The sequence below is a fragment of the Pseudophryne corroboree genome, chromosome 1, assembly GCF_028390025.1.
Source record: "Pseudophryne corroboree isolate aPseCor3 chromosome 1, aPseCor3.hap2, whole genome shotgun sequence".
In the NCBI taxonomy this organism is placed as follows: Eukaryota; Metazoa; Chordata; class Amphibia; order Anura; family Myobatrachidae; genus Pseudophryne; species Pseudophryne corroboree.
The window spans coordinates 906,865,288-906,880,847 of NC_086444.1; the positions used below are offsets into that span (position 1 = coordinate 906,865,288).

The 15,560-nt window shown below is 45.8% G+C and overlaps 1 protein-coding gene across 12 annotated transcripts in view; it reads left to right on the forward strand.

Moving 5' to 3' along the window:
* Positions 1-15,560, forward strand: part of BLTP1 (bridge-like lipid transfer protein family member 1) — a 705,550-nt gene that overhangs the window by 500,266 nt on the left and 189,724 nt on the right. For all 12 annotated transcript variants that reach the window (XM_063920260.1, XM_063920265.1, XM_063920266.1 and 9 more), the window contains one exon: positions 573-670. In XM_063920260.1, the coding sequence (XP_063776330.1) occupies positions 573-670 (98 nt within the window). The remainder of the gene's footprint in view (positions 1-572; positions 671-15,560) is intronic.

Consider the following 15,560-nt stretch of genomic DNA (forward strand, 5'->3'; position numbering starts at 1 on the left):
GATTTCAGATGCTAGATATTGTTGTGCTAATGTAATATATAGATATTCATAAACCTATAACAATAATTTAGAGGTTTAATTGTTAAATGATGTTAGATCCGTATAGTAGGAAATAAAGCCATAAGAAATATGCAGATTCCACCATTACTACATCCAGTGCCCTATACAGAGTGCTACACTGTATGTATCCGTATAAATGGCCCTACACCTAAGTTTATGGTGCTTGCTAATACCCTTTGTATTAGATTAATTATTTTGCATCACTATTGTAATCAATGTAACAAAGCAGGGTCTATTGTAATGATTTCTGTAACAGATGTGGGTTACCCAGAATTCAGATGGTGGTATTCGTTCACTTGCAGATTTCTAATAATACATATGCTGTATGCGCTCTTCTACTGTAGTGTCTTTTATATATTTAAAAAGTTGTTTAGAACAAAAAAAACTGCCTTTAGAATTCTAGTAAACATGTTACATCTATAGTATTAATATCCGTTTTTAGTAAAAATGAATTTAGTTGCAAAGTGAGTCACAACTAAACTTGACATATTATCTCTTCACTTTATCTTCAGGTGGAGAGCAGCCAATTCCCCTCTGGAATGAACATGATGGTACAACAGATGGAGAAAAACCCAAAATCCTCCTCTATTCCCTAAACCTGCGTTTTAAGGTGTGTACCTTGAACAATTAAATTGCATGTCTTTATACATTTCCCCCACCCAGAAGATTTTTCTCAAGGGATGATGTACGACAGGTGTCTTTTAATCAGGCCATTGCTTCTGTTTGTCGGAGTGATTATTCCGGTCCCGAGATCAGCGGACCAAGGGATTTTACTTGAATGTGTTTCTTGTCCAGAAGCAAGGCCCTCAACACTAGTTTGTAGGTGGATTGCTTTCAGATGGAATCCTTGATGTTTGTGATCTCTGGCATGAAACACATTTTTGACCTCCATAGACCTCAAGGACGCACTTACAAAATCTGGGAGGTCACCATGTGCTCCTCACTTTCACTATAGAGGAAGCTCACTATGTGTTTCAGGCTCTGCCATTCAGTTTGGCCACAGCTCCATGAGTTTTTACAAAATTCTTGGCTGTGTCAGTCTTGCATACGGAGGATATAGTGGTTGTACCCTACTTGGACGATATTCTTATGAAAGAGGTCTCTGCTTTTTTTGTTACAAAGTCACTTTGACCGCACTATACAACTAATAATACATTTAATCATCAATATATAAAAAGACTAATTCCGTATATAAAAAAAACCTCCAATATAACAGAATATTTGCCAATTATCCTAATTCATATACCTGTAAAAAAAAACATTTGTATACAAAAATTAAATACAAGTTAAATACTTGGTGAGTTACAATGAGACTTAATAATTAGTTCATACATAAACCTGGATATATGAGCTTTCCTTCCCAGGTACTGTAAAAGAAACTTATTTGTCATTCTCCATAATAGTTAATAGTTTGTATGCAATTAATGACAAATGGCTCATTTTCTCCTTCATCCACTAGGGGCCACTGGAGTGCAGATACAATGGGGATATAGTAGGCAGTAACTGGGAGCTGGCACTTTAAAATAATAACCATGTGACTAGCTCCTCCCCTACTATGTCCCCCCTCCAAGCCAGTCTTATTTTAGTGCCCGAGTGAGCTGGTCACTTGGCTCTTCTCTGAAGATTTTTTTTATTATTCTTACTTACACTCACAGACTGGCAGCTCTGCCACTGCCAGTCTGCACCGCGGGAGCTGCCGGCGGGGTCCCATCGCAGCTGCGTGCGGCTCGGGATGGGCCTCGGCTGAAGGAGACACTGTGCTCTCCGGAGCTGGCCGGACACCGCTGCGTGCGGCGCGCGTCGGGGCCGCTCCGTCGGCAGAAGATTCCGGCAGCACGGCAGTGGTAAGTAACAGTGGCCGGACACCACTTAAATTAGCATAATTAGCATAAATTAGCATAAATTAGCATAATTTATTATTAGCATAATTTATTATTATTAAAAATTAGCATAATTGCGAATAGACACTTCTTAGCAGTTTCTGAGTAGCTTCAGACTTACTCGGCATCTGCGATCAGTTCAGTCAGTTTCGTTCCTGGTTTGACGTCACAAACACACCCAGCGTTCGCCCAGGCACTCCTCCGTTTCTCCAGCCACTCCCGCGTTTTTCCCAGAAACGGTAGCGTTTTTTCGCACACACCCATAAAACGGCCAGTTTCCGCCCAGAAACACCCACTTCCTGTCAATCACATTACGATCACCAGAACGAAGAAACAACCTCGTAATGCCGTGAGTAAAATACCTAACTGCATAGCAAATTTACTTGGCGCAGTCGCACTGCGGACATTGCGCATGCGCATTAGCGACTAATCGCTCCGTTGCGAGAAAAAAATAACGAGCGAACAACTCGGAATGACCCCCTTGGTCTTGCACGTCGCCTTTCCTTGTCTTACATCAGGATTGAGTAGTATTGCGTACATCGTTCCAGCAAAACGTTGCTTCATCCTCTAACATCAACCAGAAGATTGTTTTTCCTGTTTTCCATTCTTCTTCCGGTTATCCTTAATGTTTGGTTTTTCGGATGTGGACAGGGACCTTCGCCTGTATTTGGACAAGATTTCTGCAGTTTGGTGCATATATATATATATATATATATACACACACACACATATACGTATCTTTTAATCCGGCACTCTGTAATATTGATCAACTTGCCTGGGTACCCTTGCTATATTCACACACCGTTCTTGCTGCTTTGAAAAAGCAAGCTGCATGGAGGAGTGCTGTGAAGCTTGCCTTTTCAAAGCAGCAAGAACTGTATAATATATACTGTATGTATGTATATGTGTGTGTGTGTATATATATATATATATATATATATATATATATCAGTCTGGTATAAAGTTATCCAAGTGTATTGGTAACACATATCAAGACACCAACGTTTCGGGGCTAAGTGTTCCCTTTTGTCAAGGTGAGGTAATGTTACAAAGTGGTGCACTTGGCCTGAAACATTTGTGTCTTGATATGTGTTACTAATACACTTGGATTACTTCATACCAGACTCTGATTGCCACCGCTTTTGTTCCATTGTGCAAGTATTTCATGGAGGGCACCCGGAGCACCTAATGACATTGTGGAGTGCCAGACTTATTTATATATATGTATATGTATGTGTGTGTATGTGTATATATGTATATATATATATATATATATATATATATACATATGAGAGAGAGAGAGCGCGATATATAGGGGATGTAGTTACTATCCCGGCGGTCAGAATACCAACATCGGTATCCCGACCGCCGAGAATGCCAACAGTCGCGCCAGGACTATTCCCACTCCATGACGCCCAGAGAGTGGGAATAGAACCTGTGGGGAGCACAGCGAGCCACCAAGCCCGCAAGGGGCTTTCTAGCGCTCTCCCCGCTGGTGGCCGGGATCCCAATGCCGGTATTCTGACCCTCGGGATCCCGGCCGCCGGAATTCCATCCCCAACTTATATATAGATATATAGATAAATATATAGATTACTCTGTAAAATGGATGGGGCTAGTGTACCAATGCTGTGATACACATATATGTCTAGCTCTCCACCACTTTATATAATTAAAGTGAAATTACCACTACAGTCCATAAGTATATTGAGACCACCTCTCCCGGGATCCACGGGTCCAAAGACTGTTAAAAATAAGCAAAGGGGGCGCTCCTTAGTACATTAATGTTACATGAATAAGCAGATAAAACACATGCTTACAAGTATGAGTATGTTATAGTAGTACCAAGTAAACAATCACTGAGCATACATTATACAGTTATCTGGTAGATCATCTGCCAGATCTGGCTGGCTGGAATGAAAATCTGTAAATGGATGAGAGGAAATGAAAATAGACCATTTGGTCCCTAACATTGGAAAGTGGACAAAACAGGTAATTCAGACAAACTGGTTAAATCCATGATTTAACCAATTTGCGTGAATAACGTTTTTTGTGCGTTCCCTAGATTTAATTCCCAGATTTTCATTCCAACCAGCCAGATCTGCCAGATAATTGTATAGTGTATGCACAGCTTAAGTCTTATAATGAAATGCGTTAGGGCGTGTCCTAGTGACAGTCCTGCGTTACCCAGTGTCTTCCTGCTGCCTCTGTACCCGACTTTGTTTGCAGTACGCTGCGGCTCCCATCAGAGGTTTAGTGTCGGTATGAATCCCGGTGGTGTCCCAGATGGTGGAAGGTGATTACTTGATATTTTGTGATAAAGCCATGTGGTAACCAACCCACAGTGATTGTTTACTTGATACAAGCATACTCATACTGGTAAGACCGACGCTGGAATCCCGACCACTGACAATGCCGCCAGCCGGAATCCCTACTAATGATGTATTCCCACTCCTGGGTGTTGACAACACCCATAGAGTTGGAATAAAACCTGTGGCGAGCGCAGCTGCCAGCATTCTATCGGCCAGGATCCTGGCGTCTGTATACTTACCGGCCGCTGGCGTCCCAACCCTAACCCATGTTTAGGGATTATGCCTGATGGGTTATCTATACTAGAATTATATATATATACTTTTATAGGGGGTTATGCCTGATGGGTTATCTGTACTAGAAATATGTTTATATATACTTATATAGGGGGTTATGCCTGATGGGTTATCCGTACTAGAACTATGTATATATACTTATATAGGGGATTATGCCTGATGGGTTATCAGTACTAGAACTATGTATATATACTTATATAGGGGGTTATGCCTGATGGGTTATCAGTACTAGAACTATGTATATATACTTTTCTCTATCGTCCTAGTGGATGCTGGGGTTCCTGAAAGGACCATGGGGGAATAGCGGCTCCGCAGGAGACAGGGCACAAAAAGTAAAGCTTTAGGATCAGGTGGTGTGCACTGGCTCCTCCCCCTATGACCCTCCTCCAAGCCTCAGTTAGATTTTTGTGCCCGGCCGAGAAGGGTGCAATCTAGGTGGCTCTCCTAAAGAGCTGCTTAGAAAAGTTTAGCTTAGGTTTTTTATTTTACAGTGAGTCCTGCTGGCAACAGGATCACTGCAACGAGGGACTTAGGGGAGAAGAAGTGAACTCACCTGCGTGCAGGATGGATTGGCTTCTTTGGCTACTGGACATTAGCTCCAGAGGGACGATCACAGGTACAGCCTGGATGGTCACCGGAGCCTCGCCGCCGGCCCCCTTGCAGATGCTGAAACAAGAAGAAGGTCCAGAATCGGCGGCATGAAGACTCCTCAGTCTTCTTAAGGTAGCGCACAGCACTGCAGCTGTGCGCCATTTCCTCTCAGCACACTTCACACGGCAGTCACTGAGGGTGCAGGGCGCTGGAAGGGGGGCGCCCTGGGAGGCAATGAAAACCTATTTTTGGCTAAAAATACCTCACATATAGCCTCCGGGGGCTATATGGAGATATTTAACCCCTGCCAGAATCCGTTAAGAGCGGGAGACGAGGCCGCCGAAAAAGGGGCGGGGCCTATCTCCTCAGCACACAGCGCCATTTTCCCTCACAGAAAGGCTGGAGGGAAGGCTCCCAGGCTCTCCCCTGCACTGCACTACAGAAACAGGGTTAAAACAGAGAGGGGGGGCACTAATTTGGCGTTAGAAATATATAAAAAAGATGCTATAAGGGAAAACACTTATATAAGGTTGTCCCTATATAATTATAGCGTTTTTGGTGTGTGCTGGCAAACTCTCCCTCTGTCTCTCCAAAGGGCTAGTAGGTCCTGTCCTCTATCAGAGCATTCCCTGTGTGTGTGCTGTGTGTCGGTACGTGTGTGTCGACATGTATGAGGACGATGTTGGTGAGGAGGCGGAGCAATTGCCTGTAATGGTGATGTCACTCTCTAGGGAGTCGACACCGGAATGGATGGCTTATTTAGGGAATTACGTGATAATGTCAACACGCGCCAAGGTCGGTTGACGACATGAGACGGCCGACAAACAATTAGTACCGGTCCAGACGTCTCAAAAACACCGTCAGGGGTTTTAAAACGCCCGTTTACTTTAGTCGGTCGACACAGACACAGACAGGGACACTGAATCCAGTGTCGACGGTGAATAAACAAACGTATTCCTTATTAGGGCCACACGTTAAGGGCAATGAAGGAGGTGTTACATATTTCTGATACTACAAGTACCACAAAAGAGGGTATTATGTGGGATGTGAAAAAACTACCGTAGTTTTTCCTGAATCAGATAAATTAAATGAAGTGTGTGATGATGCGTGGGTTCCCCCCGATAGAAAATATGGGCGGTATACCCTTTCCCGCCAGAAGTTAGGGCGCGTTGGGAAACACCCCTTAGGGTGGATAAGGCGCTCACACGCTTATCAGAACAAGTGGCGGTACCGTCTATAGATAGGGCCGTCCTCAAGGAGCCAGCTGACAGGAGGCTGGAAAATATCATAAAAAGTATATACACACATACTGGTGTTATACTGCGACCAGCGATCGCCTCAGCCTGGATGTGCAGAGCTGGGGTGGCTTGGTCGGATTCCCTGACTAAAAATATTGATACCCTTGACAGGGACAGTATTTTATTGACTATAGAGCATTTAAAGGATGCATTTCTATATATGCGAGATGCACAGAGGGATATTTGCACTCTGGCATCAAGAGTAAGTGCGATGTCCATATCTGCCAGAAGATGTTTATGGACACGACAGTGGTCAGGTGATGCAGATTCCAAACGGCACAAAGGTGTATTGCCGTATAAAGGAAGAGGAGTTATTTGGGGTCGGTCCATCGGACCTGGTGGCCACGGCAACTGCTGGAAAATCCACCGTTTTTTACCCTAAGTCACATCTCTGCAGAAAAAGACACCGTCTTTTCAGCTTCAGTCCTTTCGTCCCTATAAGAGTCATATCTGCCCAGGGATAGAGGAAAGGGAAGAAGACTGCAGCAGGCAGCCCATTCCCAGGAACAGAAGCGTTCCACCGCTTCTGACAAGCTCTCAGCATGACGCTGAGACCGTACAGGACCCCTGGATCCTACAAGTAGTATCCCAGGGGTACAGATTGGAATGTCGAGACGTTTCCCCTGCGCAGGCTCCTGAAGTCTGCTTTACCAAGGTCTCCCTCCGACAAGGAGGCAGTATGGGAAACAATTCACGAGCTGTATTCCCAGCAGGTGATAATTAAATTACCCCTCCTACAACAAGAAAAGGGGTATTATTCCACACTATATTGTGGTACTGAAGCCAGAAGGCTAGGTGAGACCTATTCTAAATCTAAAAAAATTTGAACACTTACAAAGGTTCAAATCAAGATGGAGTCACTCAGAGCAGTGATAACGAACCGGGAAGAAGGGGACTATATGGTGTCCCGAGACATCAGGGATGCTTACCTCCATGTCCCAAATTTGCCCTTATCACTAAGGGTACCTCAGGTTCGTGGTACAGAACTGTCACTATCAGTTTCAGACGCTGCCGTTTGGATTGTCCACGGCACCCCGGGTCTTTACCAAGGTAATGGCCGAAATGATGGTTCTTCTTCGAAGAAAAGGCGTCTTAATTATCCCTTACTTGGACGATCTCCTGATAAGGGCAAAGTCCAGGGAACAGTTGGAGGTCGGAGTAGCATGATCCCGACAACAAGTCTCCTGTGCTTAGGGATGATTCTGGACACAGTCCAGAAAAAGGGGTTTCTTCCGGAAGAGAAAGCCAGGGAGTTATCCGAGCTAGTCAGGAACCTCCTAAAATCAGTGCATCATTGCACAAGGGCCATGGTAAAAAAATGGTGACTTCCTTCGAAGCAATTCCAGTCGGCAGATTTCATGCAAGAACTTTTCAGTGGGATCTGCTGGACAAATGGTCCGGATCGCATCTTCAGATGCATCAGCGGATAACCCTATATCCAAGGACAAGGGTGTCTCTCCTGTGGTGGTTACAGAGTGCTCATCTTCTAGAGGGCCGCAGATTCGGCATTCAGTTTTGGATGTTGGTGACCACGGAGGCCAGCCCGAGAGGCTGGGGAGCAGTCACACAAGGAAAAAATTTCCAGGGAGTGTGATCAATTCTGGAGACTTTTCTCCACATAAATATAGCTAAGGGTAAATTTATAATGCTCTAAGCTTAGCAAGACCTCTGCTTCAAGGTCAGCCGGTATTGATCCAGTGGGATAAAACATCACGGCAGTCGCCCACGTAAATAGACAGGGCGGCACAAGAAGCAGGAGGGCAGTGGCAAAAACTCCAAGGACTTTTCGCTGGGCGGAAAATCATGTGATAGCACTGTCAGCAGTGTTTCATTCCGGGAATGGAAACTGGGAAGCAGACTTCCTCAGTAGGCACGACCTCCACCCGGCAGAGTGGGAACTTCATGAGGAAGTTTTCCACATGATTGTAAACCGTTGGGAATTACCAAAGGTGGACATGATGGCGTCCCGTCTGAACAAAAAACGGGACAGGTATTGCGCCAGGTTAAGAGACCCTCAGGCAATAGCTGTGGACGTTCTGGTAACACCGTGGGTGTACCAGTCGGTGTATGTGTTCCATCCTCTGCTTTTCATACCTAAGGTACTGAGAATTATAAGACGTAGAGGAGTAAGAACTATACTCATGGCTCCGGATTGGCCAAGAAGGACTTGGTACCCGGAACTTCAAGAGATGCTCACAGAGGACTTATGGCCTCTGCCGCTAAGAAGGGACTTGTTTCAGCAAGTACCATGTCTGTTCCAAGACTTACCGCAGCTGCGTTTGACGGCATGGCGGTGGAACGCCGGATCCTAAGGGAAAAGGCATTCAGGAAGAGGTCATTCCTACCCTGGTCAAAGCCAGAAAGGAGGTGACCGCACAACATTATCACCACATGTGGCGAAAATATGTTGCGTGGTGTGAGGCCAGGAAGGCCCCACGAAGAAATTTCAACTCGGTCGATTCCTGCATTTCCTGCAAACAGGAGTGTCTATGGGCCTCAAATTGGGGTCCATTAAGGTTCAAATTTCGGCCCTGTCGATTTTTCTTCCAGAAAGAATTGGCTTCAGTTCCTGAAGTCCAGAAGTTTGTCAAGGGAGTATTGCATATACAACCCCCTTTTGTGCCTCCAGTGGCACTGTGGGATCTCAACGTAGTTCTGGGATTCCTCAAAACACATTGGTTTAAAACCAGTCAAATCTGTGGATTTGAAGCATCTCACATGAAAAGTGAACATGCTCTTGGACCTGGCCTGGACCAGGCGAGTGTCAAATTGGTGGGTTTTTTTCTCAAAAAAGCCCATATCTGTTTGTCCATTCGGACAGGGCAGAGCTGCGGACTCGTCCCCAGTTCTCTCCCTAAGGTGGTGTCAGTGTTTCACCTGAACCAGCTTATTGTGGTGTCTTGCGCCTACTAGGGACTTGGAGGACTCCAAGTTGCTAGATGTGGTCAGGGCCCTGAAAATATAGGTTCCAGGACGGCTGGAGTCAGGAAAACCGACTTGCTGTTATCCTGTATGCACCCAACAAACTGGGTGCTCTTGCTTCTAAGCAGACTTTTGCTAGTTGGATGTGTAATACAATTCAGCTTGCACATTCTGTGGCAGGCCTGCCACAGCCAAAATATGTAAATGCCCATTCCACAAGGAAGGTGGGCTCATCTTGGGCGGCTGCCCGAGGGGTCTCGGCTTTACAACTTTGCCGAGCGGCTATTTAGTCAGGGGCAAACACGTTTGTAAAATCCTACAAATTTGATAACCTGGCTAAGGAGGACCTGGAGTTCTCTCATTCGGTGCTGCAGAGTCATCCGCACTCTCCCGCCCGTTTGGGAGCTTTGGTATAATCCCCATGGTCCTTTCAGGAACCCCAGCATCCACTAGGACGATAGAGAAAATAAGAATTTACTTACCGATAATTCTATTTCTCGGAGTCCGTAGTGTATGCTGGGCGCCCATCCCAAGTGCGGATTATCTGCAATACTTGTACATAGTTACAAAAATCGGGTTATTATTGTTGTGAGCCATCTTTCAGAGGCTCCGCTGTTATCATACTGTTAACTGGGTTCAGATCACAGGTTGTACAGTGTGATTGGTGTGGCTGGTATGAGTCTTACCCGGGATTCATAAATCCTTCCTTATTGTGTACGCTCGTCCGGGCACAGTATCCTAACTGAGGCTTGGAGGAGGGTCATAGGGGGAGGAGCCAGTGCACACCACCTGATCCTAAAGCTTTACTTTTTGTGCCCTGTCTCCTGCGGAGCCGCTATTCCCCCATGGTCCTTTCAGGAACCCCAGCATCCACTACGGACTCCGAGAAATAGAATTATCGGTAAGTAAATTCTTATTATATAGGGGGTTATGCCTGATTGGTTATCTGTACTAGAAATATGTATATATACTTATATAGGGGGTTATGCCTGATGGGTTATCTATACTAGAACTATGTATATATACTTATATAGGGGGTTATGCCTGATGGGTTATCTGTACTAGAAATATGTATATATACTTATATAGGGGGTTATGCCTGATGGGTTATCAGTACTAGAAATATGTGTATATATATATTTGTATAGGGGATTATGCCTGATGGGTTTTCTGTACTAGAAATATGTATATATATTTATATAGAGGATTATGTCTGATGGGTTATCTATGCTAGAACTATGTATATATGCTTATATAGGGGGTTATGCCTGATGGGTTATCTATACTAGAACTATGTATATATACTTATATAGGGGGTTATGCCTGATGGGTTATCTGTACTAGAAATATGTATATGTCACGTCTGGCAGGGTTTGAGGATCCGGCAGCTGAGATTTGCCCGAGGAGGTAGCAGGCTGTGAATGAACCAGATGAGGGGGCTGGATATAGTTCCTTCGCATGGGACACGGAGCAATGAAGAACGTAGGCAAGGTTTGAGAGTCAATGGAAAGTATTTATTATGTACAGGGCTGAGGTAGAGAACCGAGGCTGAAGCACAATGGTTAAAGACGTGGCTGGAGGTGAAGAACTGCGGACTGTGATTCGAAAGACGAGACTATAGATGATGAACTGTGGATGGTAGTTGAAAACGTGGCTGGAGACAAGGACTGTGGTTTGGAAAACGAGGCTTGAAGATAATAATCTGCAGGCTGTGGTCAGTGGTACAAAGGCATGGCTGGTGAAGGAGATCTGTGGAGTGTGGCTTGAAAGACGAGGCAGAAGACCCGGGGCCGACTGTGCCCAAAGAGTCTTACTGGACCGGGTTTTCCAGGAGCGCTTCCACAGGCAGTAGCAGGCAAGAAACGGCAGGGCTGCAGCAGCAACAGATAACCGACCAAGCAGGATCAGGAGGAACCAAGATACAGCAGGAATCCTGGGAGCACAGGCTAAAGCACCTACAACAGGGTTGTAACTTGAAGCACTGGCATCCCTGTCCTAAACCAGCCCCCTTTTATAGGGAGAGCTTCCCCCGGATTGGCTGGAAGAAACAGGAACTATGCTTAAAACTTGGTCTTCAACATGGCGGCGCCCAGTAATGCAGACCTTTTTGCAAAGCCACATTGCTCACTGCCCCTGGTCTCCAAGCAACGGTTCAGCAAGAGCAACCCGCTGTAGGAGCGGACCCCCTCACCGCCGCTACTGCTGCTCACGGATCCGGCGCAGCAGCCCACCTCCGCCGCTGCCCGCACAACGCCAAGGAAGCCAGCCCCGCGGCCCCAGCGTACCGGTAAGACTCCGGACGCTGACATTACCCCCCCTTTGCGGGTGGACTCTGGACACCTATGTGGTTTAGTTGGAAACTTGGCATGAAATGTCCGAAGAAGTCTTGGAGCATGGACATCCTCTGCATCTACCCAAGATCTCTCCTCTGGCCCATACCCCTTCCAATCAACAAGGTACTGGATGCGACCATAACGTCTGCGAGAATCGAGGATCTTGTGAATCTCAAATTCATCTCCATGTGCTGATTGGATCTTGGGTGATTTAGGCAGAGCGGCTCTGAACCGATTAAGTACCAGTGGTTTTAAGAGAGAAATATGAAATGCATTAGGAATTTTTAACTGCGGAGGTAATTGCACTTTGTAAGCCACGGGATTCAACACTCTTTCGATTGGGTAAGGCCCAATAAATCTGGGAGCAAACTTTTTTGTAGGAACCTTTAATCTTCGGTTACGTGTGGAAACCCAAACACGATCTCCTACCTTAAGGCTTGGTACAGCTTTTCGTTTCAGATCTGCATAGGTCTTATATCTCTTGGATGTCTTGAGTAAAGTCTTGTGAACTTGTTTCCAGGCTTCAGTAAATTGACGAAGTGTTGACTCTGCGGCCGGAACCTCGAGCGTAGGCAGAAGTTGGAAGTCAGGAACTCTTGGATGGTAACCATAATTAATGAAGAATGGAGAAGATTTTGTGGCAGAGTGATAAAGATTGTTATGGGCAAATTCTGCAAATGGGAGGAAGTCCAGCCAGTCGTCCTGTGAGGAGGACATGAATAAACGCAGAAAAGTCTCCAGATCCTGGTTCACTCTCTCTGTTTGACCATCCGTTTGAGGATGATATCCTGAGGAGAAGTTTAATTTCACGCCAAGAGCAGAACATAGGGATCTCCAAAACCTGGCCACAAATTGAGGACCTCTATCAGACACGATCTCCTGGGGTAGACCATGGAGTCGAAAGATCTCTGCTATAAACAATTTTGCCAACTGGGATGCAGATGGAAGATTAGCCAGAGGAACAAAGTGTGCCATTTTAGAGAATCGGTCAACTATGACCCATACGGTGTTCCGCCCACCAGACATAGGTAAATCTGTAATAAAGTCCATAGAAATATGCGTCCATGGTCTTAGTGGTACCGGCAAAGGATGGAGTAACCCGGCTGGTTAACCTTTGGGACTTTTATGCTGGGCACATTTTGGACAGGCAGCTACGAATTCCTGAACGTCAGTCCTGAGATGAGGCCACCAGTAGGAGCGCTGAATGAATTTAAGTGTCTTATGACCGCCCGCATGGCCCATAAAGGAGGAGGAGTGAGCCCATGTAAGAAGTTTTTTGCGAAGATTTGGTGCAACGAAGATCTTCCCTGGAGGAGGAAGTGGAGAGGTATTAGTTGCAGAAAAAGAGGTGGATTCCAGGATAAATTGCTCTTTTGAATGGTCAGAGGGTTCTTCTGAACTTAGGGAGCGAGATAATGCATCTGCCTTTTTGTTGAGGGAACCTGGTCGGTAACTGAGTTTAAAATTAAAACGGGTAAAGAAGAGTGCCCATCTTGCTTGGCGTGGGTTCAGACATCGGGCTGACTGTAGATACAGGAGGTTCTTATGATCCGTGGTCACCGAAATTGGATGCTGAGCTCCCTCCAACAAATACCTCCACTCTTCAAAGGCCAACTTAATTGCCATTAATTCCTGTTCCCCAATAGCGTAATTCTGTTCAGCGGGGGAGAATCTTCGCAAGAAGAACGAACAAGGATGGACCTTCTTGTCCACGAAAAGCTGGGATAATACTGCTCCTACTCCTACAGTAGGAGGCATCAACCTCCACCAAGAACGGACAGCTGAGATCGGGTTGTCGAAGAACTGGAGCAGTCATGAAGGCCTCCTTTAAAGAAAAAAAAGCCTCCGGAGACCACTTGACAGGATCAGCTCCCTTCCTAGTTAATGCGGTTATAGGAGCTATGACAAGAATAATTTTGAATGAATCTTCGGTAGAAGTTAGCAAACCCCAGGAAACGTTGAATTCCTTTAAGGGTAGCTGGAAGTGCCCAATCCTGAATCGCTTGGACTTTAGCGGGGTCCATCTGTAACCTCTGCCCTGAAAGAATGTAACCAAGGAATGGAATCGTGGGTACTTCAAAGGTGCACTTCTCTAATTTACAGAATAACTGATTCCTTCGTAAACGAGTTAACACTTCTTTGACTTGTTCCCGGTGGGTCTTCAGGTCCCTAGAAAAAATGAGGATGTCATCCAGATACACTACCAAGCAGTCATAGAGGAGATCTCTGAAGATTTCGTTAACGAACTCTTGAAAGACGGCTGGGGCGTTACATAGGCCAAAAGGCATTACCAGGTATTCGTAATGGCCGTCGCGGGTATTAAATGCCGTCTTCCATTCGTCCCCTGGGCGAATACGTATAAGATTGTAGGCCCCCCGTAAGTCCAACTTAGTAAATACAGTAGCTCCTTTAACACGGTCGAACAGTTCTGGAATCAGAGGTAACGGATATCTGTTCTTAATTGTTATGTCGTTGAGACCTCTATAGTCAATACAGGGCCGCAACACCCCATCCTTCTTTTTGACGAAGAAAAACCCTGCTCCGGCCGGAGATGTGGAAGACCTGATGAACCCTTTCTCCAAGTTCTCCCGTATATACTCCGACATGGCCTGTGTCTCGGGAAGTGAGAGAGGGTAAATTCGACCTCGGGGAGGAGTCTTACCGGGTACTAGCTCAATGGGACAATCCCAAGTACAATGCGGAGGCAAGGTGTCCGCCCCATGCTTACTGAAAACATCTTGAAAAGATTGGTACTCCACAGGAAGGCTGGAAGGGTTGGAAGAACAGAGAGGTCTAACTGAAGGTAAACAGTTCTGAAAGCAGTCTTGTCCCAAAGAGAGAACATCCATAGTTTGCCAATCAATGTGGGGATTATGTCTGATTAACCATGGAAACCCTAGGATTAGTTCATGAGAGGCTTTAGGAATTACAAGGAAAGAGATTTCCTCTGAATGGAGAACTCCGACCTTCATCTTGAGAGGAATAGTACGAAAGGATATAATACCCTCTGGGATATAACTTCCATCCACTGCGGTAACAAATGGTACGATCCAAAGGAACCGTTTGTATTCCAGATCGTTTGACCAGAGCTGACGTAATGAAGCTTTCGGCGGCTCCGGAGTCGAGTAGTGCAGGAATGAGAAGAGAAGAAGAAGGGAGCTCCAATTGGGTTAACAGGACAGACTCTTTCTTGGTATGTAATTCTGAGAATTCTCCTAGCTTGACCTCTCCAGCACAAACTAGGAGCGGGCGTTTCCCGGACGTAGACTGCAAGTTTTAACAAAGTGATCAGATGCACCACAATACAGGCAGAGGTTCCCTTGTCGCCGTCTCTGACGTTCTTCATTGGAGAGGTGGGAGCGATTAATCTGCATGGGTTCTTCCACAGTTGGTGATGATGGTATTGGTGGAAGAACAACTCTAGGCTTAGGGCGATCTGACCGCAACCTCTCCATACAGCGTTCTCTGTACCTCAGATCTAACTTATTGCATAAAGAAATTAGTTTATCCAACTTATCAGGTACGTCCTGAGTTGCGAGGTCATCTTTGATCTTTTCGGAGAGACCGCTCCAGAAAGCTGCAATGAGAGCCACCTCGTTCCAGTTCAGTTCTGAGGAAAGGGTGCGAAACTGGATCACATACTGACTGACCGTACGCGTGCCCTGACGCAGGCGCAGGATCTCCAATGAGGCGGCAGAAGTCCTGCCCGGTTCGTCGAAGATTCTTCGAAAGGTGGCCATGAATTCTGGATAGTTAGATAAGATGGGATCCATCCTCTCCCACAAAGGTGAAGCCCATTCCAACGCTTGCCCGGTAAGTAAAGAAATTATATAGGCTACTTTTGGTTCGTGCTGATGGGAAGTTGGCCGA